This window comes from Lacerta agilis, chromosome 1 (genome assembly GCF_009819535.1).
Source record: "Lacerta agilis isolate rLacAgi1 chromosome 1, rLacAgi1.pri, whole genome shotgun sequence".
In the NCBI taxonomy this organism is placed as follows: Eukaryota; Metazoa; Chordata; class Lepidosauria; order Squamata; family Lacertidae; genus Lacerta; species Lacerta agilis.
Window position 1 is genome coordinate 129,253,366 of NC_046312.1, and position 27,635 is coordinate 129,281,000.

Here is a 27,635-nt window from a genome sequence, read left to right on the forward strand (position 1 = left end):
CAGGGAAAAAGTTGGGGATATAAATAAATCAAAGACAGTAGTAGTAATAAATCCCTCTGAAACACAGCAATGTCAGGACTCTTGGGCTGGGCTATTGTTCAGGGCGTGTTGTTGAGTTTAGTTGTTGTTGCTGCCATTGATATTAATTTCTTTTGTACCTTTATTTTTAGATCTTATACAGACCTAAATCAGGACCGGATTTAGGTTTGATGAGGCCCTAAGGTAATGGGGCCCTTTATATGTGCAGCTGTCCTTTGTCAACAACAAAATTCTAGTTGTTTTTTGCGTTGAATATATGCTATATGGTAATTTATGGACCTAATAGGTATCTAAAACAATTTGCACATAACAAAATTTATTTTGGAAATGTACATCCAGTTTTTTTCCCCTTTAATTTTTTTGGGGCCCCCCAAGAGAGTGGGGGCCCTAAGCTATAGTTTGTTTAGCTTATACGTAAATCCGGCACTGGGTCACCCGATTCATGTGGAAGTCGTCCGAATTGGACCATGCTCTTTGATGCGCTTCATTATTAATTGCTTATGATGACTACTTTTGCTACCTTTGTAATCGTGTCAAACCTTTTCGTTTCATTTGCCCCACTGAGCACGGCTTTAGAAAGCTGAGGTGAATTTCGACCCATTTTCGTATTCTGACTTTTGCACGTTTTCAAGACAGGGCTGTGGATTTCTCCTCGGTTTTATTACCTTTGTTTCGTTAAGTGCTTTGAGGGGTGGGTATATTATTATTATTATTATTATTATTATTATTATTATTACTACTACTCTGTTTTTACAATAAATCTGAGCTAGAGAAAGGATATAGAGAAAAGTATGGCTTTCTTGGAATACACGCAGCAACGTCAGAACACGTGTGTGACGCTTGAATTCTCACGTTAGCCGGCTAACACACGGGCGCGGTTTATACTGTACGTTCCGCGCATGTGTTTTTTTTTCAAGCAGCCGAGGAGCGAGCCGCGCTTTGAAGGGACACCCCTCTACAGATTTATTTCCCCGCGTCGCTCTATGGGCGCGGCCGGAGGAGGCGGGGCTCCGGGGTCGCCTTGGCAACCGAGCGACGCGCGCGCGGCCTTGTAGCCTGGGCGGGCTGAGGCGGCGGCGGCGGCGGCGGCGGCCATGGAGGAGGCCACGACGGTGACGACCACGGAGGGCACCTTCTGCCTGCAGCGTATCCTTGGGCCGGCAGCAGCGGCCGCCTCCCCTCCCTCGGTCCCTGGCGGCGCCCCAGAGGGAAAAGGGGCCCCCGCAGCTGCTCCTCGTGGGCGGGAAGGAGGGAGGCCGCCGGCCGGGAGAGCTCCGTGGGCTGAGCGAGGGGGAGAGGTTTGCGCTTAGACCTCCGCATAGACCTCCGCTTGCTCTGCAAAGCCAGCAGGACGGTCGCCCGTGTAATTCTTTAAAAATGCCCCGCCTCCTGTCAGTCTTTCGTTATCTATCGCGTTCCATCTGTCTAGCATCTATCTATCGCCTATAATTTGTCACCTGTCCACCCTGTAATGTAGCCCATAATGTATCCTATCTAGGTCAGTGTTTTTCAACCTTTTTTTGGGCAAAGGCACACTTGTTTCATGAAAAAAATCACGAGGCACACCACCATTAGAAAATGTTAAAAAAATTAACTCTGTGCCTATATTGACTATATATAAAGTAATTCTCTTGAATAGGAATCAAATAAACAAAATTTTCCCATGGCACACCAGGCAACATCTGGTTGAAAAACACTGATCTAGGTAAAGGGTAAAGGACCCCTGGACCGCTAAGTCCAGTCTAAGGTGACTATGGGGTTGCAGCGTTCCTATAATGTATCCTATCTAGGTAAAGGTAAAGGGTAAAGGACCCCTGGACTGTTAAGTCCAGTCAAAGGTGACTATGGGGTTGCAGCGTTCATCTTGCTTTCAGGCGTCTGTCCACAGACAGATTTCCAGGTCATGTTGGCCAGCAGGACTAAACAGCTTCTGGCACAATGGGACACCGTGACGGAAGCCAGAGCGCACGGAAACGCTGTTTACCTTCCCGCCGCAGCGGTACCTATTTATCTACTTTCACTGGCGTCCTTTCGAACTGCTAGGTTGGCAGGAGCTGGGACTGTGCACCGTCACGGGGATTTGAACCACCAACCTTCCGATTGGCAAGCCCAAGAGGCTCAGTGGTTTAAGCCACAGCGCATCTATCTATCTAGAAATAGGGACATAGGGATTGATATGGGTGTAGGCGTCTTATGTTCAGGGGGGAAAGTTCTTACTGCTTTTATTTAAGTGGGTATGAGCAAACAAATATAGATTAACTCAAACCAAGTCCTTGTAAGTGGAAAAGTTTGTGCTTTAAACCCTTTTGGTACTTTTATTACGTTAGGGAGCCTCCCCCCCCTCCCCTGGGCATCCTATTTCATACTTCTATTTCCCCACAAATGTGATGACCCCTGACATTAATTTGCAACAAGTGATGCAAGAAAATATATTTCTCTTAAATCCTGCTTTCTGAAGGCCCTGGGAGCAAACCCCTTTTGTTTGTTTTGTTTTGTTTTGTTTTGTTTTGTTTTGTTTGTAAATTGCTTTGGGTTGACTTTGGCAAGATAAAGCGACTAACAAATTTAATAAATAATAATGTGATGTAATTTTTTAAAGCACCTTTTATCTTCCTGCACCCTCCTTCAGTATTCTTAGGATTGCTTCTCCCAAGAGGAGGTGAGTTGGGGCAAAGGTCTCCTTGAAATTTTACAGCTGGACCTTTTGCATGATAGAAAGGTTTTCATGGGTTTAGTGGGTGGGGGCTGATCCCAGAAAAATAGGCACTGGGTTGCAACCTTGCAACTCAGTTCTCAGAAGTAACTACTAAGTAGGTGTGCATAGGTTTTTAAGACAAAATAAAAAATAAAAAAAATCTTTCCTGTAGCACCTTAGAGACCAACTAAGTTTGTTCTTGGTATGAGCTTCTGTGTGCACGCACACTAGGTTTTTAAGGTAAAGGTAAAGGACCCCTGGACAGTTAAGTCCAATCAAATTTGCCTATGGGGTGCAGCGCTAATCTCTGCTTTCAGGCTGAGGGAGCCAGTGTTTGTCCACAAACAGCTTTTCTGGGTCATGTGGCCAGCATGACTAAACCACTTCTGCCACAATAGGATACCATGACAGAACCCAGAGCGCATGGAAATGCTACTTACTTTCCCGCCACAGCAGTACCTATTTATCTACTCTAGCTGGAATGCTTTCAAACTGCTAGGTTGACAGGAGCTGGGACAAAGCAAAGGGAGCTCATCCCATTGCTTAGATTCAATTTGCTGACCTTACGAATGGCAAGCCGAAGTAGCTTGTTGATTTAGACCACAGCACCATCCGCGTCCCTGCATAGGTTTGTACTCTGGACTGGAATGTTGCAGGCTTTGCCTTGTGGGCAGAACTCATATTTCCATGTGATGAATGACAGTAAGTTCATCTTTCCTATTATCTTGATACTAAAGCAAAAACACCACTGCAATGTTTTCCAGCTTCTAGGGAGCTTGACCCATAGTTCGTAGCTGCCCCATTACAGTTCTTAAGGGAAGTTAAATGTAAAGATAAAGGGATGGGGAGCAGGCAGTGACAGCATACCCTTTTATTCTTTTCTGACTAATGCACATGTCAGCTATTTTAGAAGAATGTGTCTCTGTAGAGCTAAAGCATAAATACCATCTAATTTCAATAAATATGCCTTGAATTATAAAATATATTAAACTGCTATTTGAACGTCAGGTACCTTATCAGGATAAACTAAAGGCATGCACAATACTCAGGCTGCAACCTGACAGCTTTGGAGTAGTTCATACAGAATTCCCAATGCAAATCTGCATGGTATTGTGAAGAGCTTTTGCTTACCTAGTCAGAGCTTATCACGACTAACTAGGCAGGCCTAGCAAGAACCTAGGTTTCTCATACTTCCTTTTTCTAGGTTAGTTATTCAGGATCTTCAGGGAACGGAGTTACATTTGAAGTCTAGGATGCAAAATTAAGGTGGGCTTTTATTTTTATAGGACCCACCTTACCTAATAATAAAGTTTAAATCATCACCACCTTTTCCATCTTGTTCCTCCAGTACAATATATTTCTCTCGCTCCCCCACCCCCAGAAAGAGCTTGTGACTCAAGTAGACACCAAGGCAGGTACATAAATATATGTCAAAACACATTGAAAAAGATCAATAATGTGACACTGGATATCAGTTAGAAGGAGAGGTTTGAAATTTTGAAGTGCAACCTTGCTCTTCCACTGCTTCATTGAGTCCCAGGCTTGCCCCCATCCTGTGGGTCTTGGGATCTGAGACTTGAGAGATCTGGCAATTCTAAGGAAACATTCCACCCAGCCAAAAATACTCAATAAGAGTGCAAAGCAGGGCTAGTGAGGGATCTGGCTCAGGAGGGTGTGTGACTTGAGAGTGTGGAGGGCCAGATAGTCATGGAGGGTCACATTTTGCCCCAGACCCTGAGGTCCCCACTCCCTGCTTTATAGCATCCCTACAAAGTGTCGTTTTCTTGCCTTAAATGTGTAGTCTCCACAGTGAGTCTACAATGAAGTAGCTTAAAGGATCTGTCAAGTCCCATGCCCTTATAAAAACGAACAGAATGCTTTCTGGTTTGAAGTGCCCTAAATCATCAAGCTTATTCTTCAGCTGCTCTTATTTGAAATATTGGGTGTATTTGGTGTTGTGACATATTTGTCAGCATTGTAGCATCTTCTAATGGCATTTAATAGACATTTCAAAAGGGGGAGGGCAGTGAATGGTACTATAACTTACTCTAGATAACATTACCGTATTTGTACCATATTGCATCTCCTTCCTGGCCCCAGTAAAAGTTGTGCCTCTCCTATTGACTTCTTACTACAGACTGTACTGAAAGAGTCAAGACAGCACAGGCCGCCTCTTGTTGTCTAACTCTGCTCACCAAAAATGAGGAAGGTTTGGCCCATTTGGTGAACTGAGCACAGGTAGCTTATAAAACAAAGAGTCTTGAGGCACCTTAAAGCTTTAGCTTTTGTGGACTACAGTCCACTTCATCAGTTGCATGAAATGTTATCCGGAGCTGTATCATGCATATATTATCCAAGCATGCGCAGTGGGGCAGGTGGTGGTATAAACAGTGAGGTCAGAAGGAAATTAAATGCAGTAAGTACAGAGAGTAACAGTTAAGTTATTAATAGTGGCTGTCCACACACACAAAAACAAACCCAGTTATTGTTGATACAGATGTCCTGGCATTGGTATGCCAATTAACACATGACAGAAATCTTTTGTCTCAATTAATTTCACAAATGAGAGCATGGAACCACTTGATGACTTGCATTGCAGGGGGTTGGACTAGATGACCCTTGGGTACCTTCCAACTCTCTGATTCTATGAATTGTGGTTTCTTTGCAAGTCTCCCCTTGAAGGAACATTTTTTTCATATTGCTATCTGTGATGTCTGATTTGTGCCTGTTTATTATTCTGTATAGGGACAGGCCTGTGTAGTGTTTCAGAAGGGCATCGTTGGCAGATGATGGCATATATCACATTGGAAGATGATCACGTGAATGAACCACTGATATTTTGGAATACATTATTTGGTTGCCAGCATGGATGTAGCCAGGGGTGGGGGTTCAGCAGCTCCCCCATAAAGTAAATAAATAAAAATACTTAACTAAAAGTAGAAATAATCAGAACATTTGAAATTGAAATGCTCACTGAGGTCACTTGGATGATGTGATGCATTCTACCAACACAACTGGCAACCTGACAGAGTGATAGGTGTGGCTTCCCCAAACTCACCAATCATGTTGCAGGTAGCTCGGTTCTGGAAGCTTCTCATAGTTTCCAAGATTTTCTCCTGAGAGTGCGCACCTGCAGGGCCTGTCAACTGGAAGTTTCCCACAGGCTATTTATAATTCATTACCTGGACTCTTTAGTGTCTTTGTTGGAGCATCATTTCTCACCTGGTTTTTCACTTTTGGCCCTACACCCCCTAATCATGTTGGAGATGACCCTTCAAGATGAAAGCCAAGCAGTTCTTATCAGTTGCAAGACTTCGAATGAAGCTGAACTACGGGGCACCATGTGGAAGGAGAAGAAACTCAGCAAAGAGCAGTCCTAGTAAAAGAGGCAGAAATCTTTTACCCTACCACAAAAGGCTCTGATCTCTCTTGGTCAGCCATGCACCACTTGTACTGTAGAGTGATCATTCAGTACCTTACAGAGAGCAAAGACCTGGCTAAGGCTGACAGTGGCAGGAGCGTCGGGATATGCTTACTGAGAGTGCACAGAAAAACTGCATCGGAAAAAATGGATAAATTTGAGAAGGAAGTGCTGAAAAGGTTTTCAGCAAAGCCAAGAAAACTTGTTTTAGTTTAGATTTTTTTTAAAAAAAAATAAGATGGAAATATATGTGTTCTTTGTAATTTTGCAAAATATAATCGTTAACCGCATGAAAGGTACTCCCTGGTGTTAATTTTTTATTTGACTTCCTAATTTTCAAATGACTGAAGATTTTGACAGATATTTCTGAGCAAAAGAAAAGTAATTTCAAACAACTGTCATGAAATTAATTTAAAACAACTGTTGTTGAGACATTTCATTCCTAATCTGCTAGACAGAGCCAGACACAGGATGATGACAGGTGGGTGTACCATGGTGGCCACGGTAGATATAGGGACCCTAGTTTTGTCCAAAGATATTAGCCCCCCTCTGCATCTTGTGGGTTGCAGTAAACCTGAGAGAGCAGCTTATAAGTGGGAGTCTGCTGATACAAAGGAATAGCATGATACAAAGTGCCGCTACCTGCCTTCTGGCTTCTGCCAGGCATTGTGAACACTTTTTAAGGGCCCTCTTTCACTGACCATTAAAAAGGGCCACAAGTATGCTTTTAAAACGCCCAATCAGGATGACTTGTTTGGTGCTGGGGCAACAGATAGCAGACTTCTGTGGCAAATGTGCACTGTGCAGATCATTAAGACATTTTCACACGAGAAACACCAAGGTGGAAAATAGTGCCCTTGTGAAGTCTTTTCACCCTCACCCTCTTGACACAGTGCTTCGCATGACTGCATCAGCGAATTAGCATTTCCTGTAGAAGTATTAAAAAAAAACAGTCCTAATCCTAGTGAACAATGTTTATATCTCATAACAGAAGCATATTTTTTGGCAAGCTCAAAAATGACAACCCCCCCTCCCAGCAATGAAGTTAGAAATGATAATCCCAAGAACTGCAGAGTATGTGTTGCTCAGTAAATACTGTTTACTGTTTTATACTTAACTTAACATTTAGAGATTTCAGTAGCAGAAAGTTCTGAAGATGACTACCAATATGAAGAGGTAAGAGACGTTAAGACAAAAGTTGCAATCTATTTTATTTTTAAATACAAATTGTAATATTGGTAAGTGACAGGGAAATACAATTTATTTTATTGTTATCCACAAAAAAATAGTCTTACATACTTTATTATTTATAAATGAAGGGCAAAGTCTATCCCAGCACTAGGGTGATATCTGGTTTTCAACATTGTGATATATCACCAGCTAAACATCGCAATATACTGATATATCACAATGTCTGAAATAAGGATGGAGCTATGTAGGAGCATTGGTTTATCCCACATCTTGATTTTTGCCAGTGCCAGTTCTTGTGATTCGCTGCCCCCTGCATGAGGCAGGGGAGAGCTGAGCTGGCTGCAGGAATTGAGAGAAGCATTGGCTGGTTTCACTCTTTTTCTCACATTGTGATTTTTGCATAGTGCGCGCACACATGCACACACTTCAACTTCAACATCATCATCATGATTCGTGATATATTGCCAGGTCAAAAATTATGAAACCGATATCACAATATGAACTTCAAACCTACTTACAAGAGGGATATTGACATGGGATTCTATGGATCCCTATTTTCACACAAACATTTTGTGCCCACACAGATTAGAAGGTCTCTGTGCACTGTGTATCTTCATTATCCTCCATCCTGCCCTCCCTCTTGCCCAGATGTAATTTACTTAAACCCTAAATTCAGTATATCTGACTAGGACAAAATGTGATAAAAGTGTACAGTGGTTCCTCTGGTTACGTACTTAATTCATTCTGGAGGGTCCGTTCTTAACCTGCAACCCTTCTTAACCTGAAGCACCACTTTAGCTAATGGGACCTCCCGCTGCCACTGCACCGACTCTGCCCAATTTCTGTTCTCATCCTGAAGCAAAGTTCTTAACCCAAGGTACTATTTCTGGGTTAGCGGAGTCTGTAACCTGAAGCATCTGTAACCTGAGGTACCACTGTACTCTGATCTTATGATCCTGTAAAGGTTTTGTTTTGTTTTTTGTTCACTGCATACTGATGTGGAGAGAGGAGAAAACTGCCTGTTGTAATTTTCACAAGTGCTGTGCCTGGCTTTATTTTATTTTTTGCAATAATTTTTTCTCCTTCACTTTATATTTTGGTTTCTAAAAAGACATGTAACAAGCAATCCCCATTCCATGCATATATAATGTAAATAATACAGTCAAACATTAAGTAAGTTTGTAAATAGTCTGGAAATAGAATTGGCCTGATTTAGAATAGAAAATTTCTGAATGCTTTTAATTTTATTCTTGCACAGTTGGTGCCTGAAAAAATAGCTTGTTGCATCAATGAAACGCTGGTGACTTTAAGCATAAATTTGTTATTTAGTACTATCTTGATTTAAAATTGGTTAAATGCATTCAGTTAATCCATCCTGGGATAGTACTGGCCACTTGGTCCCTGAATGTTCAACTTATATTTTCAAAGTTGCACGCCTACATTTATGTATGCAAGTGCACATACGTAATTTGTAATGTACCATTGATTCTGTTTATCCCAGGTAATTTATAGGCATTCTCACATTGAAAACAGTGCATCCACTTTTATACTTAGGTGTCTATGAAAATGAAAGATGATAAGAAATATCCTGCTTATAGTTTTCCCATTTATTCCTGCTGAATAGTAAAAACATCCAGGTAAAATTGCTCAGGGACAGGACTCTGTTATGAACCAAATCCTATTGATGCCACAGATAAATATGCTCAGTGACTTCTGAACTTCGGGTAAAACTGTGGTCTAGAGTGTGCTCTCACTTTTAATATCCCATGATTTGATACACATTTCTGGAACTGTAATTTCATGTAGACTTTGATCCAAAGCAATGTATGTGGAGAAGTTGTATTCTCATGCAAAGGAAAACATTACAGGCATTTTTGTGGATTTACCAAGTTTGCCTGTACAAAATTGGCAACAGTCTTTAATTGACAGAAAGAAACATTGTTGTTGTTGTTCAGTCGTTCAGTCGTGTCCGACTCTTCGTGACCCCATGGACCAGAGTACGCCAGGCACGCCTATCCTTCACTGCCTCTCGCAGTTTGGCCAAACTCATGTTAGTAGCTTCAAGAACACTGTCCAACCATCTCATCCTCTGTCGTCCCCTTCTCCTTGTGCCCTCCATCTTTCCCAACATCAGGGTCTTTTCTAGGGATTCTTCTCTTCTCATGAGGTGGCCAAAGTACATAGTACCCCATTAAACTGGAAACCAAGTGTCCTGATCTAGAATATCGTGTATATACATTGCTTTTGCATATGGAGTTCTCAGCTCATTTAAATAGATGGACCTTATAGTTTCCCCATCCCATAAATACTTATGTAGATTGGGTCCCCTGATGAAAATGAATAAAGAGGGTATATTAGTTAGGGGGATTAAGATATAAGGAGATATCTTAAACTGAATCTGATCTCTGGCCTATACAGTGGTACCAGAGGGATACGTAATCTTCGGGTTGCGAATGCGGCAACCCCGGAAGTGTATACTTCTGGGTTTCGCTATGCGCGCATGCGCAAAAGTGCTCAATCGCGCCTCTTGCGTGCACCGAAGGGCACTTCCGGTTGCAGACTTTTCAGGATACGGCCAGTCCTCCGGAACGGATCCTGTCCGTAACCGAAGGTACCACAGTTCTGTCTAGCAATAGTTCTGTGGGGTCTCAGATTTTCTTAGTTCTATCACCTAAGACCCTTATTTAGGTAGAGGTAGGAAATAAGTCTAAGTCATACTCAGAGTAGACTCATTGAAATTATGATCTTTAGTTAGTCATGCACATTTCATTTCAGTGAGACTATTGTGAGTATGATTTAGTTGGATACAACCCTGAAGCAGGGATCTAACAGACACAAAAAGCTGTTCCATTGCTGAATCATGGCAAATAGACTATATGATCCTTGGGATTGAAACAGTTTCCCTCTACTCAGTGGATGTACTCATTGTATATGTATTTATAATTCTGTCTTAGGTTCCAGCTGACGATGAATTTAGCCTGCAAGATTGTGATGAAGATCTGGCAAAGGCTTTATACACTATACAGGAACAGGCTGTTGATGCCCAAATTATGGTAAATGTGTTGTTTTTCAAAATATGTAACTACATTGATTCATATGACTTTACAGTTATTAATGTAATATGCATGTGACTGTGGTGGTTAACAGAATGTTAAAGCAAATGCATTATTATTCAAGACTAATATGAGAGCAGAGAACTTCTAGATTGAAAAGGGTGACATGTTAAATCTAAGTGGCAAAACTGAACCAAAGTAAGTAGTTTAATCGTACCCCCATTTTGAAATTTTACAATAGTGTCCATAATGAAAGCTGAGATGAACTTGGCATTTTCTGTATTTCATATTCAGATATGGTGACTTATCACCTGGTTGCAATTAAAATAATGGGCATCTAGTGGGAATAAATCCACTGCAGCTGCCATCCAATTTACATGTTATTGGACAGTTTCAAAACATTTTCTTTTTAAAAAAATATTTTTATTAAAGATTGTCTTGATTTACAAAGGTAGTGCAATGTCTCTCTCGTGTTTTTCCATATAACATTTTTACAAATCAGTTTTTGTTGTTGAGACATTAGGAAGCAAAGGGGGAGAGAGGTGGGTGGGATGGGGACAGGCTAAAGCCATTTAACACCCCCAGTGGAAATATAGATTTCATTCCTTTGCATTTCATACCTCTATGCTTTACTGCAACTGTTTCTGAAACTGCCCTAAGTTTCAACAGAGATGCTATTAAAGGAAGAGAGGCTGTTTGAAAATCAGAACCCCAAACTTTCTTTGAGCACATGCAACCTGAAAGTGTTTCTTTAGATCTAGGACATAAATTATATAGAATCTGTGAGTTGTGTGTATGTGTAATTATATATATTTAAAAGGAACAGATAAAAATGAGCCAACAGGGATAATACTCAAGTCTCATCTCAATGAAGGTGTTAAGTGATCCTTAAGCTCCCTTTTCCTATCAACTGATTCTATTTTTACTTTTGCAACATAGGCCCCAATTCCTTCCAGAGAGCACACATACTTCTTGTGAAACTTCATGGAATTCAAAAGTAGTGGCTTGAAGAGTATAAAGTGTTTATTGTCTCATGACACAAAGCTAGCGTAAACACACTATCTACATAAACTTTAAGAGATGCTGGTACATCATGAACTAGTCTATTACAGTATAGTTCTCTGGTCTGAGACATAAACCCTGTAAAGATTCAAGTATACAGACAGATCCACTAGCACTTTACCGTGTTAGCTCATCATGCTGTACTATCACCATATAGCATGTAACCTTCAGCTTCACCGCTGATACCTCACACTTAACTAATGCTGATGAATGCAGCCTCTGCTTTATACCCACCATTGCACTTACACACATTCCTTAGAGAACGGGAGGGTGGATGAGTAATACTTTAGGCCTTTTGGCCTTAAAGGTAAAGGGACCCCTGACCATTAGGTCCAGTCGTGTCCGACTCTGGGGTTGCGGCGCTCATCTCGCTTTATTGGCTGAGGGAGCCGGCGTACAGCTTCCGGGTCATGTGGCCAGCATGACTAAGCCGCTTCTGGCGAACCAGAGCAGCGCACGGAAACGCCATTTACCTTCCCGCCGGAGCGGTACCTATTTATCTGCTTGCACTTTTGACGTGCTTTCGAACTGCTAGGTGGGCAGGAGCTGGGACTGAGCAACGGGAGCTCACCCCATTGCGGGGATTCGAACCGCCGACCTTCTGATCAGCAAGGCTCAGTGGTTTAGACCACAGCACCACCCGTGTCCCTTCTTTAGGCCTTAGGCTGCTTCTAATGCCCAGCTGCATCCCTATCTAAACAGAATCCAGATGTGGAGGTTGTGCAACTCAAGACATGGACCAAGAAGTTAGTGCAATTTCACTCATTATTCTAAATTACACCAACAACTGGGATTTCCTTCTGCGTAAAGAAGCTGCATAGCAACTGAGCAGTAGTATATCATCCCACTATCTCGTTGAGCACATTATGTAGGAGGCATGAACCAAAACCAAGCGAAATTCCTGACAGTTCCCATAAAGTTTCTCTAATATGCCAGACCATGATAATTAAATGGCTATAGCTGTCTTGTGCTGTAATTTATGTGATAAAGAATCCAACTGGCCTGTGATTGAAATGTGCTTTCTTGAAAGCAATAATGAGGCAGACAGGTAGGCTATATTTCTAACAGTAGCTTTTGAATTTTATTTCTAGGCTCAGCGACCAGGTCAGATTGCTAAACATTCCTTGTCCGAAACACCAGAAGTTGTAGATGACTTTCTTTGCAATTTCCTGATTAGAATGGGGATGAACAGGACACTAGACTGCTTTCAGACTGAATGGTATGCCTTAAAAAGAAGTATTCCAACTACAAACCTGCAGAAATAAATATGTATGACATATTTAGTATCCTGATAGGCAAATAAAGAGGTAGTCATGTAAAATGAGGTTGAACTGGGTCACTTTTATTTAAACCTTAAATTATAATCAGCAGAGGGGAATGACTATGGGGCAGGAACTAACTTCACTGTATAAATATAGCCATTGGGCAACCTGCCGTTGCCTAAGGAATTAGGGCATGGCTTCCTAACCTGCCCAGATGCCCAGCCACACCCTGGAGGTGGGAAGGGAGGCCTTACCTTGGTCACAACCCTCCAGGACCGCAGAACCCTAGGTGGATGAGGGGGGTTGGTCTCAAAGAAGGCCCCTATCTCACCCTCTGAACCGCAGAGTCCGAAAAGTGAGCCTAAGGGGCATCACCAGGCTTAACCAAACTATTCCTTTTCCCGCACCTAAACTGCCCAAAGTGACGAAATCCAGAAGATTAAACAACACCGCAGTCCATCTAGCACTCTGTCAGTGCGAAGTAGGCAAAAAACAAACCTGCAATCACCTTAGGAATGCATCAATTGGTGCCAAGGATTTTCCTGCTCAGCCTCTCTTGTCCAACAGCCCGCAGATGAGCTCAGCCTTCTAGGAACTATCTAGGCTTTTGGGCTGAAAGTTTTTATGGCAAATTATAACTTTTGGAAACCTCAAGTATTAATTTTATCTTTATTTTTTTCATAATAGGACCTTTCCCCAATGTGAGTGCAAGTTTTAAGCCTGCACACACACTTCATTTACTGCTAAGTAAAACACAAACATTTTTAAAGTGCAAAGACCATAACATGATTTTTCAAATGTCAAGTCAATTTGCAGTGTTTCCGCCCTGCATCCTGAACTACCGGTAAGTGGTTAAGACCCGGAATGGTATACTCTGTTCTCAAATAAGTGCCTGGATGATCTAAATTCTAAAATCAATCTAATTATGTTAATTAAGCAGAAATAATAATAATAATAATAATAATAATAATAATAATAATAATAATAATAATAATAATAAATACCCTGCCCATCTGGCTGGGTTTCCCCAGCCACTCTGGGCGGCTTCCAACAGAACATTAAAATGCAATAATCTATTAAACATTAAAAGCTTCCCCAAACAGGGCTGCTTTCAGATGTCTTCTAAAAGTCTGATAGTTGTTTTTCTCTTTGACATCTGGTGGGAGGGCGTTCCACAGGGCGGGTGCCACTACCAAGAAGGCCCTCTGCCTGGTTCCCTGTAACTTGGCTTCTTGCAGCGAGAGAACCGCCAGAAGGCCCTCGGCACTGGACCTCAGTGTCCGGGCAGAACGATGGGGGTGGAGACGCTCCTTCAGGTATACTGGACCGAGGCCATTTAGGGCTTTAAAGGTCAGCACCAACACTTTATGGCAGCCCTGTTTAGGGAAGTTTTTAACCTGTGATATTTTAAATGTATTTTAATATCTGTTGGAGGCCGCCCAGAGTGGCTGGGGGGACCCAGCCAGATGGGTGGGGTACAAATAAATTATTATTATTATTATTATTATTATTATTATTATTATTATTATTGCTTCTTTGCTTATTTTTCATAAGTTACTCAGTTTTGGCTTGCCATTGGGTGGATGGGACAAAAGATAGAGCTTGACACCTAACCACTGAAAATGTTATTCAGCTCTCCCTGCTCCTAGCTTTTAAAGTCATATTTCCCCACACTTTGAAACCTATTTTTGTGGCCTATATCTTTGAGAATGACACATATATGCTAATCTGTGACTTACAATGCATGAGCTATTTGACAATGTCAATAAATTTTAATTAAAAACACTGGCTATAGTTCTACACAAGGTATTTTGACAGCGAACTGAATACCAGGTACTTAGGAACCGCCGTGCATAGTGGCGCAGCCAGCCCTTTGCTCATGGGTGTAGCCAGAATTTATTTTAGGGGGACAGGCTTTATGTTTGGTGGCAGGAGGGAGTTATCTGTGATACAATTGATCAATTAGTTAAGTATTTTTATATATTTACTTTATTTAGAGGGGCAGATGCCCCCCTGTATCCCCCTGGCTATTCCCATGCCTATGTACTTTTGAAAGCCACTAACCAGGGGTCAGCAAACTTTTTCAGCAGGGGGGCTGGTCCACTATCCCTCAGACCTTGTGGGGAGTCAAACTATATTTTGAAAAAAGAATATGAATGAATTCCTATGCCCCACAAATAACCCAAAGATGCATTTTAAATAAAAGCACACATTCTACTCATGTAAAAACACACTGATTCCCAGACCGTCTGCGGGCCGGATTGAGAAGGCGATTGGGCCGGATCCGGCCCCCGGGCCTTAGTTTGCCTACCCATGTCCTAAGCATAGGGCTGGCAAAACACATTTTTCTCCTCTGTCCCCAGTGCAGAAAAAGGTTTTATTTTAATTCAAACCTTTTCCTCTACAGAGGGGGAAAATACTCTGGTTTTCAAAAGTTCTCTTGTTTCTCTGTATTTCTATGAGACTGTTACCTTTTAATAATGTTTAGAATGTTGAACTAGAAACTGGGAGACTAGGGTTCAAATCCTCATTCAGTCAGGAAACTACCAGTAATTGGCTCACATTGGACTAGCAGTCATAGTCATTCAGCCCAATGTACTTCAGTGGGGTTTTGCCTTGAGCACTTCAGAGGAAAGGTGGGATATAAATGTACAGGTAGTGAGTTCATTAATAGACTACTTTGATTACAATCCGAGGGTACACACATAGACAGGTGATTTCTTGATTAGTGTTTATGGTATTAAAGCATCATGTTTAATGGTTTGTGAACTGATGCCCTAAACATGTATTTTATGAATGTTTTAAAATTGCATTTACATTGTTAATTAACATCATTAATAACTGAAAGTAAATTACATTATCACATTTTTCTTTGTACAAGTATCTTTCTCTTGCTAATATACAGCGGATCCATGCTGTGATCAAACTCTAATGGGATTCAAAATGAGAAAATAATTAATGCTGAGAAAGTTGATTCATTTGCACCTATAAGAGCTCAGCTCATTTATTAAATGACCTCTTAGATATGAAAGCCTGTTTAAGAATTAATCTTTAATTAAATTAGGCAAGGTAATTAATGTGTTTATCTCACAGCTTGAGAATTCTGAGTATTCTGAGTATCTAATCTTATATAAAAGTTTCATCTTTTAACTTTCAGTTTGTTTTAATAGAAGAATAAAACCAAAGTATGAACCAATTAGAATATTTTCTTTATAAAATGAGTGGTATATTGCACAAATTCAGTTTTTTTTGTCATTTATACAAATCTGTATTTTGCACTTTAAGACTACCGTGTTCCTCCTAAAATAAGACATAGCCATAAAATAAGCCATAGCAGGATTTCTATGCATTTGCGAAATATAAGCCGTTCCCCGAAAATAAGCCATACCCCGAAAATAAGCCATAGTGACGTGGCACCTCCCATTAAAACAGCCTGGGGAGGCGTGGCTATGCAGCGTACCGATGCGACACGGTTAAAATGAGACATCCCCTGAAAATAAGCCATACTGTGTTTTGTTGAGAGGGAAAAAATATAAGGCGGTGTCTTATTTTAGGAGAAACACGATATGCATGGAAATTTACCTACGGTATGTGTTGTAATGTTGAGCTTTACATTTCTGTGGATGGGGGTGGACCAAAGCAAAGCCTGCTCTACTCTGGTCTTCTCCCAAGCCCTGCCTACCTAGCCTGGCCTGGCTGGCCCAAATTCAAATAACTGGCTGGCAGGAAAGTCCACCAGCCAACTGCCGGCCACCCTGCCCAGCGTTGCTTACCCAGGATTTGGGCCTACTCCAACGCATAGCTGTCAACTTTCCCCTTTTTTACAGGGAAATTCCCTTATTCCGAATAGGATTCCTTGCAAGAAAAGGGAAAAGTTGACAGCTATGCTCCAACGGACCACAACCGCACCCACCCCCAGGAGTGGGTGGGCGGCCATTTCTGTGGATTGTCAAAATTCCTGTCACATCAGATCTGAAGAATGATGCCTTAGGGTTGATGAACTCTGCAAGAATAGCCCTGCTAAATCAGACCAAGTGCCTACCTAGTCTAGCAACCTCTTTCTCACAGTGATGAATCATGTGCCCATCAGACACCACAAGGGCAATAGCTCCCTTCTGCTGTTCTTACCTGACTCTTACTTAGTATAAGTACCATATTTTTCTGGATATAATTCCCCCCCCCCGATTTTCCTGTATTTCCCCCCATGTATAAGACGACCCCTATTTTTCAACCCAAAATTAAGACAACAAAACCCTAAAAATAGATTGGCATTGTTGAGCTTTTTTTGGGCAAGCGCCCTCTAAGTTTCCATCATGAGGTGCAGTGGCTGGGGCACTTGGTGGCAGAGGCTGCTGCTGCAAGGGAGCCAAGGGGCAGGAGGCTCCCGAGGAGGTCACCAAGGCAGAGCCCAGGGAAGGCAGTGCCCATGCTGCCACCAGATTTGCAAGATTACGCTATGTGTTATGTGTAGAAATGTTGTATTTATGAGAAGGGCTGGAACAGAAGGGTTAGAAGTGGGAAAGTGTTTGAAGAGGGAGGAGTGCATTCGAGAGTCTATAGGTACATACTGAGGGATGTGCTAAATGAAGGAATCTTCCTTTTTTATTGTTACATGAATATTCTGCTTTTTCTCCAAGATTGTGTTCCTCTTCCCTGTTTTATTCCCCACACTTCCTTAATTTTTTTCCAGCTGCCACTTTGTGCTTTTCTCTCCCATCCCATAATAGTCCTGGTTCTTCTGTTCCTTTACCCACTCTCCTGATCCTCAGTCCTTGCATTCAGTTTCAGGAAAGGTTGGACTCATCAAATCATCACAAGTGTTCTGCAGCTTCAGCTTGAAACCCAGGGCAAAGGGCAGACTACAATTACACCCCACCCGTTGCTGCCTGAGTCCCTTGTACATTACTGTATCTTTGGTGGAATCTTTGTATGGGCCTTCTGGGAAAGTCGGAGGTTTTACGAGGCTCAAGCCCTCTTCAGTTATTCTACTAATGTGTAAAACCAGCACAAGAATGGTGGCTAAGCATGAGTTGGAGAGGAACTTCTAAACTTTGCCACACAGTTTTGAACCCATCTAAATTGCACAAGACCCTCAAATATTCATCCTCCAACTCATGATGTGTGATAAGAATGGAGACAGGAGCTAGTTCAGCATGCTCTTCCTCACTTTCCCTGCTTGCATATTGATTTTTAAGTGAGTGGAAAGCCTGGAAAGGGCTTCTGTTTGCCATGCAGTATTATTGCTTCTCCAGAAATTGTGCACCAAGTAAGAATACTCAAGTCACCAGCTTCTCTGCACATACTCTGCTGGAGATGTGTTGCTTTGAGTGCCAGCTTTTTCATAATCATCATAATTATTTCACATTTTGCTTTCCAGATCCCATAGCGCTTCACATGTATTTCTAGTTGTTGTCTTGGTGACAACCTTGTATGGTAAAATCAGTATTACCCCCCATGCTGCAGATGGGGAGGACTGAGGCTGAGCGTGGCTTGCAGAAGACCACCTCATAAGATCTTTGTATAAGTTAGTTTCAAACTGGAAACTTCCTGATTCATAGCTCTTAGTCACTTTGTACACCAGCACAGCTTCGTTTCACTTAGATGAAATCGTATGGCCAGAACTACACCACCTTCCCTAAAGAAACTTAAAGGTAAAGGTAAAGGGACCCCTGACCATGAGGTCCAATTGTGTCAAACTCTGGGGTTGCGGTGCTCATCTCGCTTTACTGGCCAAGGCAGCCAGCATACAGCTTGCGGGTCATGTGGCCAGCATGACTGAACCACTTCTGGCGAACCACAGCAGCACACGGAAACGCCATTTACCTTCCCGCCGGAGCGGTACCTATTTATCTACTTGCACTTTGACATGCTTTCGAACTCCTAGGTTGGCAGGAGCTGGGACTGAGCAAACTTAACAGGCCTTAAAATCCTGCTTCAACCAGGAAGTGAACACACTTATTTTCAAATGATTGCAGCTTTTAGACTTGCTGCTGTGTTTGTTTTAACGTATTGCTTTAATATTTTCTTTCCATTTAATGCAGCTTTTATGCCTTTCTTATACATTGATTTGGATACAATCAGTAGAGATGTGCCTGCCTTCATGATGAGATTCCAAGAAGGTCAAAAGCAGTGCAAATTGTCCACTACCTGCTTTAAGGCAAAATTAGAGTGGTTCTGGCTTCATTTAAAAGATGAATGAATTCTGGCTCAGTCCCTGTGTTCTTTTAATACAATGCCTGGCTCTGTTATTACTTCCAGAATTGTAGTCTACTTGTAACTGCTTACACAAGCCTAGAAGAAGAGCAAATAAAAATTTGCACAAAATAGTTAGCATGCAACCCCCGCCCCCAAATAATATGCTTATAAGTTTTTAAGTACATTTTAACTATGTATTTGTTCTGTTCTGACTTTTGAAGGGTGCTGCAGTTTCAGAATCTAATTAATTTTTATCTCCTGTCATTGAAGCTTTTGATACTTTGATCTGGAGGTCAGGCACAGCATGTATAAGAGCAAGTTACTGTTTTGTTCTGAAAGCTGAATAATAGAATCATAGAGTTGGAAGCAATCCCAAGGGTCTAGTCCAATCCCCCACAATGCAGGAATCCCAACCAAAGCATGTATGACTGATGGCCACTCCTTAAAAACCTCCAATGGAGAGCCTACATACAACCTCCTGAGGGAGTCCGTTCCACTGTTGAACAGCTCTTACTGTCAGAATACAGGTAGGTAGCCGTGTTGGTCTGCCATAATCAAAACAAAATAAAAAATAAATCCTTCAGTAGCACCTTAGAGACCAACTAAGTTTATTCATGGTATGAGCTTTTGTGTGCATGCGTGTGCATGCACACAAAAGCTCATACCAAGAACAAACTTAGTTGGTCTCTAAGGTGCTACTGGAAGGATTTTTTTATTTTGTTTTTACTGCCAGAATGTTCTTCCTTAGGTTTAGTTGGAATCTCCTTTCTTGTAACTTGAAGCCATTGCTTTGAGTCCTACCCTCAAGAACATCAGAAAACAACCTTGTTCACTCTTCCATGTGACAACCCTTACTATATTTGAAGATGTACACCACATCTCTCAGTCTCCTCCTTTCCAGGCTAAACATACCCAGCTTCTTCAACTGTTCCTCATCAGGCTTGGTTTCCAGACCCTTGATCATCTTGGTTACCCTCCTCTGCACATTCAATATCTTTCTTAAATTGTGGCGCCCAGAACTGGACATAGCATTCCAGATGTGGTCTGACCAAGGCAGAATAGAGTGGCACTATGACTTCCCTTGATCTGGGCACTATATTTTATAGAGTTTTGTTTGTTTTTTGCTGCTGCATCGCACTGTTGACTCATGTTAAGCTTATGATCCACCAAGACTCCTAGATCCTTTTCACATGTACTACTGGCAAACCAGTATATTTGTGCACCTGGTTCTTCCTGCCTAAGTGCAGCAACGTGCATCTGTCCCTATTGAAATTCATTTTGTTAGTTTGGGCTCAGTTCTCCAATCTGTGAAGGTCATTTTGAATCCCAATTCTGTTTCCTGCTGTATTAGTAACCCTCCTAGTTGATGTCATCTGCAAATTCGATGAACATACCCTCAATTCCTCCATCCAAGTCATTTATAAAGACACCACTTGCCCCCTTTTTCCTGGATGACGAGGAACCATTAATGAGGGTTTTTTTTTAGTTCAGTCATTCAACCAGCTACAACAGCATTCTTGAGGGCCTATCAGCCAATTCAGGAAGGGAGACTATTGGGCAGTGGGATGATTGGAACACCAGCAGAATTTGTGATCTGTCTCTGGTCCAAACAGGTGGTACAAACTCAAACCCAGTACCCTAGTGAACTGATCTCCTGGTGAGGGAAAATAGCATCTTTGCTTCCCTTACCCTCTCACCTATTTTTGATTCTGAACTAGATAACATAGACAGAGAAAGCTGGGTCAGATTATAGAGTTGGAAGGGACCCTGAGGTCCAACCCCCTGCAATGCAGGAATATGCAGCTGGCCCATATGGGGATTGAACCTGCAACCTTGGTGTTATCAGCACCACACTCTAACCAACTAAGCTATCCAGACCCACAAAGATCAATTCCACCCAGCTCATTTCCACAGGTCTTGGTGACACATGCCAGGTCAGCCTACTCACCCTAGCTTAAATCATGGGTGATAGTTTTCATGGATGACCTGGAATTAAACAGCAGCTCTACTTTGCTACAGGGCAGGTTGACAAGGCAGCCCCAAACCTGTTGGTTGGTAGGAGGGATAGTTCTTCATCTTGAGTAGAAGCCCTGTTCTGGACCAGCTGAAGTTTCTGTATCATGTTTAAAGGCAACTTCATGTACAACACATTGGAATAACTAGAAGGGAAGTTACTAGACTATGGTGAACTGTGACCAAGCTATTTCCATTTAGGTATGGTCAGTAGAAGCTGATAAAAAAGGAACAACTTTGAGCCACTGAGGCATTGAGACTCTAATGACAGCGTTGGTTCAATGAACACCCCCAAACTGTGACATGTTTTAATTTTAATGCATTTCTTGCTAAGTGTTCCCTTCCCCCTTGAATTCTCTAAAGCAATGACAACAATATTGTAATAGCTTTCTAGAAAGAGGAAGTATATTGTATTTTAACCTATGGGTCTCCTGCTGTGTTTAACATTCCCATCAAGTAGTAAACACTATTTTGATCAGTCCACAACTGGGCACTCCACTCATGGATCTTCCTAATCCTTGGGGCCAGGAAGAAAGGGAGAAAAAGAAACACTTTTCATTTTAATTTCAGGTATGAGCTAATGCAGAGAGGTATACTTGAACCTAAAGACATTGGATATGTTCCAGATGCATACACCTGCAATCAACATTTGGAAAGGGAAAACAAGTATCTCAAGAAGGAAATGGAGAGCTATAAAATAGCAGCCAAGTATGTTATTGCTATTGTTAATGGGTCTTCTGCTGTTCACCTGGGGAAAGATCCTGCCAAATTAACCACAATTTCTATTGATTTCAAAAGGAAAGTTAAGCATGTGTTCAACAAGAGTTGAATGTATTTATTTACAGAACGTACAGCTTTAATTGTGAAGAGTATTGAAGTAAAAGTGATTTAAGAGTGCTTATGTCTGACTAGACTGTGCCCAACATGAACATGTTATAATAAGCTGCCAAGTAAACAGATTTATGGAATTCTAAGAACCTTGTTAGGGGCTAGCTGACAGGAGAGAGCTGGGAAAGGCACCACAGTGTACCAAGCCATTACACAAAACTGCAGACCCATCACAATTCATGAGTCTAAACTTGAAGGGATCAAGTGGGTTCATGGGGAGAAATGCTAGTATTTAGGTTGGGGCAACGCAGGGTGTGTGTGTGTGTATTTGTGGCTGGTAATCAGAAACACAGTCAATTCATAAAGCAAAGCTTTTGTTCAGCCTTCTGAAGGTGTCTAGGCTTTCCAATTCAAATGGTTCTCTGCTAATTGTATAATTAAGTAAAAAAATTTAAAAAATGGACGGAAAATGGCTTGGTACCATGCCTTTTAAAAAGTTGTATTTTCTACACTTCCTTGCTCTACAAAGACATATAGTATATCAACTTTTTAAAAAACCCAGAACAGGAACCATGGAAAGAGAAGCAGTAGTTTAATTGCGCTGGGATTGTTATATATGAATAGTTCTAAATAATAACATTGTAGTGCTGAAGTCAATATAGGTGTAAACCATTGTGTTTAGAGAAGATGGCAATGCAGACTGACCAAAGATACATGCCATGTTACTTAAGCAGTTTATGTTTATATGTAACTATAATGTTGTCAATTTCCTGAGCCTAAAAGATATAGTGGGGTACAGATAAAAAACATAACTTTTTTACAGAAGAAATTATTGCATGCTGCAGCCATTTTAATGAATACATGTATTTTTGCTAAATTTTACATTACACAATTTTTGAAAGGCCATATTGGATCTATGAGTTGGCTATACAGGAACAGGAACCTTTATAGCATTATTGATTTGTTTTTGAGAATGCATGCAGTACAGAAAAAATAATCACAAAACACTAAACAATTTACATGTTTTATGTGAGAGAGGGGGATCTACCATGTTGGCGAGAGGCAGCAGTAAGCATTTGTCCTTAAAATCTTTGCTTCATCTGTCTTTATGTTCCTTCCTGACAGAAAATGAAATGCATAGTTATGGTATTTAAAGGGGGAAAGTCCTAGGCAGTAGTAGTTTTGTGAGCTTGATATTAAAGGTGCTAATATTTCTTTGGAAACACGCTTCCTTCTAGACGTTACTATCAGATGTGTTGACCAGTTGTCCCTCAGCAAGGTTAACAAGTATACTGTCAATCAAAATATTATCTAGCAGCTACAAGTCTAGAGTAGGTACTTGAAATAGTTTCAGTATGAGGGACAGTAACAGGAAATGGCTGCATTACAGTATATCAGATAAGAGTGTTCAGTGTCAGCATGTATTCCAGAAACTGAACCCAGTGCAAAGGGAAATAGGAAAGAGAAGGGGCACAAATGCGGAAGCTGATTTCACCATGATTTCAATGTGTGCTTAAGCATGCTTAAGCAAGTTTACTCAGCAGTATTCCCTGCTGAATTGAATGCATGCTGTTAAAGGTAGTAAGTTAGCAGTGTTGTGTATGGGAAGGGTGTAATAAGAGAACCATCTAAATGAGCTGAAGTGCAAAATGTCAGAAAGTGAATATCCAAAAGTAGTGTACACCTGTAGACTCATAGAATTGTAGAGAGGGAAGGGACCCTGAGGGTTGTCTAGTACAACCCCCTGCAATTGCAGGAATCTCAAACGCTATCCTTCATCCAATTTGATACCATACTAGACCCTGTTTAGCATTGCAAATGTGCTAGCAGTTTTGTTCTTTTTCATGATAGCTTCAAATCTGAGAAAGTTCCAGATTGATCATGCAAATTTTTTAAAAACACTCAAACCTAAATAAAATTATTCTAAATACTTTGTTATTGCTCAGATTAATTAAGATACAATTTATTAACTGCCAATAAAAAACTATGAATAAAAACAGATCTAGGTGTTAGTGGCATAACTAATAAAAGCAGATCTAGGTGGTAACTGTCATTTTGGACCTACCACTTATTCTTGCCTGAAGTTGAACATTTCTTGACTTGAGAGACTCTTGGAGCTGTGAGGCACAAAATAAAGTGGGATTTAAATTTTCTTGACCATTCTGGTGCTTGTCCCAGCATTATGGCACCCTCCTATCCTCTCTGTCAGAATCTCATCACCAGTCAATGCCCCCCCTGCTTTTTTGTCTTATACTCCTTCATCCAGGAAGCAGTCATTTTATTCTTTTTCTTTCATGCAGCAAAGCTAAGGAAGCACTGCTAAAACTGCAGAAAGAACGTGACTTCCATCGAATGCATCATAAACGAGTGGTGCAGGAAAAAAACAGGCTCATTAATGACATTAAAAGGTAAATGATCATGAACAGGGTTCTAAACCCACTTGGTTTTCAAGAGAAGAGCCAGCATTACCTAAGAATGATTATTTATGGGCATCCCCCAATTTACATGTGTTCAGTTCACACGCAACCACGTATATGCACAGCCCTGGAAACCCGGAAGTAAGGGAAGAAACCTGAAGAGCCTCAGCAAAGCCCTGCTGGTGCCTCCAGCTCATGCATAAATGGGGATTCGCCTGAATAACGAAGAACTAAGAGGCTGAATCGATACAAAGGGAGTGAGCTTTTGTTAAATGTTCCTCTGTTTCTGGGGGTCCTGCTTCACTGGACTTTGGTTTCAGTGGCTCCAGGCGGTCAGTTTCAGGCTTGCTATTGAGGCTTGAGCCAGTGCCTCCATTTCTGGTGCTAGCTTCCTCAACCTGGCATCTGTGCCAGAATCCTTGCTGCTACTTGATGTCTGGGACATGACAATGGCACCCACAACAACTATCATCCCGCTTGTGAGCTTAAGGATGCACCCGTTATAATGAGTTGTCAGCCTTTTTGTACTAGTGGAGACATGACATAACGCAACATTAGAGTACGGTTAAAGATGTTTTTCCTCCCTACCGGTCTCAAATGACAGTAGCCTAGGCCAGTGTTTTTCAACCTTTTTTTGGGCAAAGGCACACTTGTTTCATGAAAAAAATCACGAGGCACACCATCATTAGAAAATGTTAAAAAAATTAACTCTGTGCCTATATTGACTATATATAAAGTAATTCTCTTGAATTTTTCAATTTTTCCCACGGCACACCAGGCAACATCTCGCGGCACACTAGTGTGCCGCGGAACATTGGTTGAAAAACACTGGCCTAGGCTACCATCCTGTACCTGTTAAGTGAGAGTTGTTGTTGGCATCCATCTGTCTTGAGAGACAATAAAGTACACTTCTTGGGGTAAAGTCAAACTGCTGCGTTAGCACCAAAGTGACCTCCATGAGGCGCAAGCCTGGGCAATGTGTATGGAGGTCCTGGGATGTCCAGATGTCACTCCAGCTCTGCCATTCTTGGACTGCGAGAGCCTGGCCATAGTACCTCATGCATTGGTTACTTCAAGATTTGATTACTGCAGTGTGCTCTATGTGGGGCTTCCCTCGTGTTTGATCTGGAAGCTGCAGTTAGTGCAGAATGCTGCAGCATAATTGTGGACAGGAGTGAGACCTGTGCTCAGATGTCTGCACTGGTTGTCAATCTGCTGAGTTCAAGGTGTTATTGTTAATATATAAAGCCCTTAACAACTCAGGACCAGTTTACCTATGAGATCACTTTATCCCACATGTGCCCACTCTGATGACCTTGATCTGCAGAATTGGCACTACTGCAGGTGCCACATAACACCTGCTCTTCTTTGTGAGAATTTGATCATTTAGTGTGGCAGCGCATGCACTTTGGAACTCCCTATTGATATCAGACAGGTGCCTTCACTGTACTCTTTTCAGCACCTGCTGAAGACATTCATATTTAGACAAAAAAAAATCTCTTAGGAACTGAGTGGAACAACAACAGGGGCTATGTTCATTTGAACAAACAGCCTAAGGGGCAGGCCTCCCATTAAAACAAAAGGTCATCATTGACAAACTCTAGAAGGTTTCAAACACTTTGCAGGCAAATCTGTTGATTGCACAGATTACACGCAGTTAGATCTAAGCAACCTGCCTGTATCAGAAATTGCCTCTCTATGTAGAAGTCAGAAAAAGAACGTTGTGACTTTCTGAACTTGTTAAATGATGTGTGCTAAACAGTTTCTTGTGAATTGCAGACCAAATAGACTCACCATCCATAATGAAAACTTGACTTTCTACTTAATTTGGTGGAACGTTCTAAATTTAGGTTCTGTTGTAATTAATACTAGAGAAATGCATTTTAGTTGATCTTTCTTAATTGTAATTTGCTTGGTTGTCAGTTTTCATATGTTCTTTTTGTTTGCACCAGGGATAGACATAACATTCATCTGCAAGAAAGAAGCAAAGTTTAATATGGACCAGCATATTTAATTCATTTAATGTACTTTGATGATTTGGAGAAGGAAATCTCCCACCTCCATCAACATTTGGACTAGTTCGTTTGTTTTTCTATAAGATGTTATTAAAGCTTTTTCATAATACAATAAGATAAAAGAAACTAAATAAAAACAAAAACATAAAGGAAAGAGAAAAGAAAATGCTGAGTCGTCTCTCAAAGGCAGCTCTTAGTCCCTTGTCACCCACAGAAAGTGGTGTACCCTCCCAGGTCTTACCTGGGAGCTTTCCTTTTTTCTCCCAGTCTTCACTTCTTTGCCTCTCACTCAGGGTCCTTCCACCAACCATCCCTGAACCTCAAAAATGTCCCAGAGCAGAGGATAACAAAGAAGAAAAAACAAAAGAATAGACAAGAAGGGAAGAAAAAGAAATATATAAAAATAAAAATGACTTCTGATTTTCTGTTTGTCAGTTACATAAAACAAATTATTCAAAACATTCACTCTAGGACAGGCATGGCCAAATTTGGCTCTCCAGATGTTTTGGGACTACAATTCCCATCATCCCTGGCCACTGGTCCTGTTAGCTAGGGATGGTGGGAGTTGTAGTCCCAAAACATCTGGGGGACCAAGTTTGGCCATGCCTGCTCTAGGATGACATCCAACTATTCTACTTTGTGTTAAGCAATATTTTTCCAATCTTCAGGCCTGAACATTTGGGTTAGTTTGAAAGTACTTGGATTGTATAATTCTTACGGGTAACCAAGATACGTCTTTCTTCTGTCACTGAGAATTAAATGCCACAGAATATTTCTTGTCTTGTGACCTTGGTATAATTTTTTCTTTATTTGTTTGTAGACTGAAGACACATTATGCATCATATGAGCCACTGTTAAAGCAGTTGAATGAAAAATATGAGATTCTACTGCGAGAGAAGATGCTTACAAGCTTAGAAAGAGACAGAGTGGTTGGGCAGGTAAAAACCTGTAGAATGTTTAACCTAGAGATTCAGAAACCACTGATCTCTTTACAGTCTTTGAGAACTAATGTCGAGTCATGGTTAGAGTGTTGGACTAGGATGTGGGAGACAAGGAGTCAGATCTCCACTCAACCATGAAACTCACTGGGTGACCTTGGGCCAGTCACTTACTCTAAGCTTAACCCACCTGACAGGGTTTCTTGCGGATGAATAAGGAAGGGAAATAAAGAAAGATCATAATCATACATACTGGTTTAAGTTTACATTTCTATCCTCAAAACACAAGGTAAAAAAAGGTAAAGGACCCTGGATGGTTAAGTCCAGTCAAAGGCGACTATGGGGTGCGGCACTCATCTCGCTTCAGGCTGAGGGAGCCGGCGTTTGTCCACAGACAGCTTTCTGGGTCATGTGGCCAGCATGACTAAACCACTTCTGGCACAATGGAATACCGTGATGGAAGCCAGAGTGCACAGAAATGCTGTTTACATTCCTGTCACAGCAGT

The 27,635-nt window shown here is 41.4% G+C and overlaps 1 protein-coding gene across 1 annotated transcript in view; it reads left to right on the forward strand.

The window, feature by feature from the left end:
- The first annotated feature begins 1,107 nt into the window (after positions 1-1,107).
- The window catches only part of SPAG16 (sperm associated antigen 16), a 389,408-nt gene continuing 362,880 nt past the window's right edge, over positions 1,108-27,635 (forward strand). Inside the window, exons 1-7 of the mRNA XM_033171018.1 lie at positions 1,108-1,185; positions 7,285-7,331; positions 10,301-10,399; positions 12,553-12,680; positions 21,502-21,639; positions 24,060-24,167; positions 27,012-27,129. Coding sequence (XP_033026909.1) covers positions 1,134-1,185; positions 7,285-7,331; positions 10,301-10,399; positions 12,553-12,680; positions 21,502-21,639; positions 24,060-24,167; positions 27,012-27,129 — 690 coding nt within the window. The 5' untranslated portion in view covers positions 1,108-1,133. The remainder of the gene's footprint in view (positions 1,186-7,284; positions 7,332-10,300; positions 10,400-12,552; positions 12,681-21,501; positions 21,640-24,059; positions 24,168-27,011; positions 27,130-27,635) is intronic.